Source organism: Sabethes cyaneus, chromosome 2 (assembly GCF_943734655.1).
Source record: "Sabethes cyaneus chromosome 2, idSabCyanKW18_F2, whole genome shotgun sequence".
NCBI classification, from domain to species: Eukaryota; Metazoa; Arthropoda; class Insecta; order Diptera; family Culicidae; genus Sabethes; species Sabethes cyaneus.
The window spans coordinates 177,196,813-177,202,643 of NC_071354.1; the positions used below are offsets into that span (position 1 = coordinate 177,196,813).

General features: G+C 39.6%; 1 protein-coding gene across 1 annotated transcript; it reads left to right on the top strand.

Annotated features, from left to right (window-relative positions):
• The first annotated feature begins 296 nt into the window (after window positions 1-296).
• On the top strand, window positions 297-4,740 carry LOC128736391 (clavesin-1-like). Its single transcript, XM_053830871.1, has 2 exons — window positions 297-357; window positions 3,767-4,740. The coding sequence occupies exons 1-2, from the start codon at window positions 297-299 to the stop codon at window positions 4,738-4,740; spliced, it is 1,035 nt and encodes a 344-aa protein (XP_053686846.1).
• The last annotated feature ends 1,091 nt before the right edge of the window (window positions 4,741-5,831 follow it).

Genomic DNA, 5,831 nt, shown 5'->3' on the forward strand with positions numbered 1-5,831 from the left:
CCGACCGAGAAGTTTAAATCTAATTTGTTTTTGCTGGCAGAACGACGACACAATGCAGGCTCTTGCGACTTACAAGGTACTGCGCGTGACACTGTTCGTCTGTCAGCGTGTTAGCCGCGATTCTGCAAGCGATTTCATAGGTTTTAATAGGAGCTCGTGCTAGTATGGATCAAATTTTTACACTCCAGCAAATCCTCCAAATTTGTAAGGAGCATAACAATGTGCCCACGCATGATATTTACGCGAATTTCAGGGCAGCGTACGATACAGTCGAGAGCAAAAAGCTATATGAGAAAATGTACAAGAACAGTTTTCCGTTTAAACTGATGCAGCTAATCAACCTGGAGCGATTGATGTGTTACGTGCTTGTTTCGGGGCATTCTCGAGTCCCTTCGAATCACGCCGAGGATTGCGGCAAGGGGATCGACTGTCTAACATGTTTTCTTTTTTTCTATATGATCCTATCGTTGTCAAGACATTTTTGGAAAAGCAGTAAATGTATGACGCGAAAAATGATTAATTGGATGATTTGGAAAACTTCGATAGGATCGGGACAACCACAATTTTTGACGAAATTAAAATGGCCATAACTTCTACAAAATAAGGCATTTTTAGATGAAACCAATTACATTCGACGGTGAATATTTTCTAGTTTTTCTAAAATATTTTAAGATTCGCAATAGCTGTGGACATTGGAGGTATTCCGGGTTGTCCAGGAGTATGTCAAAAACTGACTTTTTTCATGTTCTCATTTTATCTAACCCCTGTATTAGCCTACCCAACAGAAGAATGTGGTGTCGGTGTAAGGGTATCACACTTGACCGGCAATCGAGATTTGTGGGTTTTATATAACGAAGTTTCCCAACCCCTGCAAGATGTTTCGATCAAGGAGCTGAGCCGTCGCACGAAGCTGATAATGTACAAAACACTAATCAGCCCGGCACCCGTTTTAATAAGGTTTTACCACAGACAAACAGACATAACACTCGTTTTCTATTCTTCGTATCTATTAAACCGTCATTGCAAATTTGGGCTTAGTTGGGAATGTCTCCATTTTGGTCAAAGTGGCGCTTTTAGACGAAAGAAGGGGAATTCCGCATAAAAAATACATGCTACTTCTAGGGATACTTTTGTTGCTATTTGATATTTGGGAATGTCGATCATAGATGGTGCTAGTGTTCAGGCTAAATGTGAGGTACGATAATTTTTGTTGATTTTTCTTCCAAGAGGTATGTTTGTTTGTCTGTGGTTCTACTATGTATTTAGGGGTGAATAGGGCAAAATGATTTATTCGTGCATTTTGCACAGTATAGATGATGTTTTAACACTATTTGGAAGCTATTTGAGTTCATTTCACGAGCGGCAAATAAGTGGTTATACGTTTTGATTAGCTTTAACCATGATTTTTGAAGATAATAGGACAAAATGGACATGTTTAAAAAACCGAGCACATGATGGGAATACCACCAATCGATTTCTTACATTTTCTACATAGAAATAAGTATCTTGTACGATTCCAAACCAGCGGCTTCTAATTATTGGGATTATGAGCTCGTTTTTGCCCATTGTGCAATGGGACGTATTCTAAAAAGACGGACAATTGCTTTTGCGAAGAAACTCAAGGGTGTCCCACATCAAATTGCATCACGGGAAAAACGCTGTAAAAAATTAACTCGTTACACGATCCTTTTCAAACTTTCAGACAATACAATGTAACCTATTAGTAAGCTTTTGACATATTTATTTCATTCAACTTCAATATCATAACCGTACGCTCCCTTCTAACGATTAACTCCACTCATAAGGTTCTGTACAACATCTGGCTGCAGCTTCTTCTGTACGGAAACCCACCCACGAAAGTGACCCTATTGGCTCCACGACATCCTTTGAATAGTGGTACGAAGCTAGATCCAGCCAGAAGATCGTAGGGCCTACGTGTTGCTTCAACAGAGGAAGCAGACGCTTCTATAGACATTCCTTGAGGTTAATCTGCCCGTTTAGAGTCCCGGTAATCACGAACGGCGCACTCGCTTTGACACATGAGCAAATCATGTATTTCTTGGCAAAATTCGAAAGTTTCTGCGTCCTTACTTTCTCTGGAATATCAAACTTGTGCTGGGCGGTGAAGAACAATAGCCGCGGAAGATACCGGTATGGTACCGGAAGATACCATGGTGAGACAATGAGACTTCGTCAGCATCTGGGTGTACAGTTTCCGGGGCCGTGACTTTCCCATTGTATTTTGCCGTTCGTCACGATTTGGAGCCTTCTGCACTTTGTACACACTTAAAAAAAAGTGCCGAAGTCAGCAAAATTTTGCCGAGATTTGGACAGCCGAGCGTTCGGTAAAATTTTTTATGATGCCAAACGTTAGTAAAGATCCGTAAACGTTGATTTGCAAAACTGAAATTTTCACCGAACGCTCGGCTGTCCAAATCTCGGCAAATCTTGCTGAGTTTTTTAAGTGTGTACGTATGCAGTCCCTCCCGGTCCTTGACTCTCTGAACGAAAGACTCGGACAGATTCAACTTTTTGGCCACATCCCTGACCGAAGCATTGGGATTCCGCTTAAACGCTTGTGACCCTGATCCAACATCCATTCCGACCGCATTTCTCCTTCCGTTCAATGCTCAGAGTTTCGTAACAACATTTAATCACTCGACTCACCGTTGACTGCAAGATTCCGAGTTGTTTTCCGATGTCCCGATGAAAGAATTGACGATTTTCCAGGGGCTTGTGCAAATTGTTAATTGTGGTATTATATAATGTGACTGTAATTTTTGTATTTAGTTTAATTAGAATCAAGTGATTGACCATGAAATGTTGACTTTATGTAAATAGCTGTATCAATGTATCAATTGTAAAAGATGGTGGGGTTTTTATGCTTCCAAGAGGATGGCCTCTACTTGGATTTTCCCCATCCAATCCATTAAGACCGAACAGGTCGGATGGATATAATCGAATAATAAATAAATAAATAAATAAATAAATAAATAAATAAATAAATAAAATCAACGTCGCAACGTTGCTTTTCGGGTGACGTCATTTTTCCTATTTTCAAAAAATTGACAGCGATAAAAATACAGTGTAAGCAATACACTCTAAACCATTTCTACTCAAATTTTCAACACAAGATATCCAATGGATAATTTTCTAGTGCATTTTTTTAGTGATGCAATTTGAGGTGGGACACCTTTTACCCAGTTTTCCACATTTAGTATCTTCGCAACAGTTTCTTGGTTTTTGAAGTACTTTTTTCTTTTACCAAAAAAATTTACATTAAGGGGTTGGATCGATCTAACTTTTGTATTTACAGTCAAACATACAAAAATGCATTTTACTGCGACTGCATTTGAATCGCTTGTTTGCATCATTAGCTAGCTAATCCTTAATAAACCTTGCGTTGAAGAGAATACCTCAATGTTACAATGATCATTTAGAAAAGTTACAAGAGATGTTTTCCTCACTCTTCCAGTGCGTTGTCTTTAATCATGGTCAATAATTAGAATTTTATTCGTAGTTTTCGTGCAAGTGGAGTTAGGGATGGTTCGATCACTTTGACTCAATTTTGATTCATTTGACAGTACCGCTCAGCCAAGCCAAATTTGACAAAGTTGTGTATGGGACATTTGTAGAACTAGCTATTATCTACAATTTTACTGAATAAAGTTCTGCTGTATTTGTTGTAGTTCGAACCATCCCTGGCCTGGAGTAAAACATTAAAGCAAGTTGTCTTAAAAAACTAACTGATTCGTTTTTCTTCCAGTGGCAGCCGCACTGAACATGAACAAAGCGCCCGAGTCCTACGACAGTTACGCATTCAACCTGCCGGACAAGTTCAAACTCGTGGCCCAGGACGAACTGCGTGAGGAAGATGATATCCGGGAAAATGCCTTGAAACAGGTTCGCGAATGGATCGCCAAACATCCGCTGATCAAAAAGTGCCGAACGGATGCCCCATTTCTGCTGCGGTTCCTGCGAACAAAGAAGTTCTCCATTCCGGCAGCCACCGAAATGCTGGAAAAGTATCTTTCCATTCGACAGATCTATCCCAACTGGTTCCACAAGCTGGACATAAACGATGCCGATCTGGAAGCGATTATCGATTCCGGTTATCTGTTTGCCTTGCCGGAACGCGACGAACGAGGACGCAAAATTGTATTCTCCAGTGCGGGAAAGTTCGACACCAACCGATTCACGGCGGCCCAATTGATTCGTATCCACTCGATAGTGGTCGAGGCTCTGCTCGATGAGGAGGAATCCCAAATCGCTGGTTATGTTCACGTGATTGACGACTCCGAGCTGTCAATGGGTTTCCTTGGAATTTGGTCATTTGCGGATATTAAAAATCTTGCTCACTGTGTCCAAAATTCGTTGCCGATGCGCCAGAAAGAAAACCACTTCGTCAGTTTGCCCCCATTTGCCAACAAATTGTCGGAATTTATCCTGTCGGTGCTGAGTGACAAGCTGAAGAATCGTGTATTTGTACACAAAAACATGGATGAATTGAAAACCAAGATCAACCCGAAGCTACTGCCCAAAGAATATGGCGGCACCGTTCCGATGGCCGATTGCATTGCTCAGTTCAAGGAACTGCTCAAATCGAAACGCGATCAGCTAGTGGCACTTGACGAAATGCAGATCGAAATCAACAAAAATTCACCCTACTGGGCAGATAGCACCGACGCAGATATAGCCGCCGGCGTAATCGGAAGCTTCCGAAAGCTGGAAGTTGATTAGGCATTCTACGACAGAAACTCCTACTGCAGAAATCTCAAATTTCCCCTTAAAATTTTTGAAATTAAATTATGTAAGAGTGCTAAGCGGTAACTTTTAAACATTTTATTATAGTAGAAGATTATATTCCATTTAATAGAAAGAGATGATTTCAACTAGAATACTTCTCTATCTCCAAACAGGTGGAACAAAGTTACCAAAAGTCTAATATATCATTGAATAAAATATTTTGAAGTTTCTGGAGTGTTCTAGAGGATTGGCGCTGGCTCTTCCGATACTATAATTATTTTAGACTACTACAGATACTTAACTATTATCTCTAATCTAGACGAATTTCAACAAAACTAAGTTCTGTGATGATGATCTAAACGGCTTCGTTGATGTGTAACGATTGGCATAACTTATTCTTAAAACACAACTTTGAAACTATTGTTACTGAGTGACACCACTGTATTGAAAAGTTGAAGTCTGCTAGAATTTGATAGAATTACAGAACCCATCTTGTTTCGTTTCGTATGCGTCAAACTATACTCCCCATTATGCCCATAAAAATAACTTTTGGGAAAACAATAAACAAAATTTATTTCAACCGTTAACAAATTGTTTTCAATATTAATGTATAATATAAGTTAGAGGATCATCATTTCTGCCCTGTTGTATTCAGTCTCATCTTTTGCAGTGTGAGGAACCTCAGTTTTACCGTAGGGGAAGACTGTCCAGAACGCACCGTGCGGGTAGAATGGCCCATGCTATTAATTGTTTAAAAACGCGGAAACTATTTGGTAAAATTATGAATGCGCATTTTATTTTGGTGTAAAACAAGCTAATTCATAATTGTGTAGAATGTAAAAGCATCAAACATAGCCACTTCCAATAAAATCAAGCGATTATCCGCGATCTCATTCCACATGTAAGAAATCACGGTTTTCTCTTAAGCTTTTACCACTAGTCGGTATGCAAATTTCATAATAAATACAGTCTATCCAATTGATATACTGTCATACTCGATGATTCATCACAAAAACGGCCTTAACTAGGCATGTTTTCCACATATATTGCAAAAAACTTCAAAATACAAAACAGGGGTAGAATGC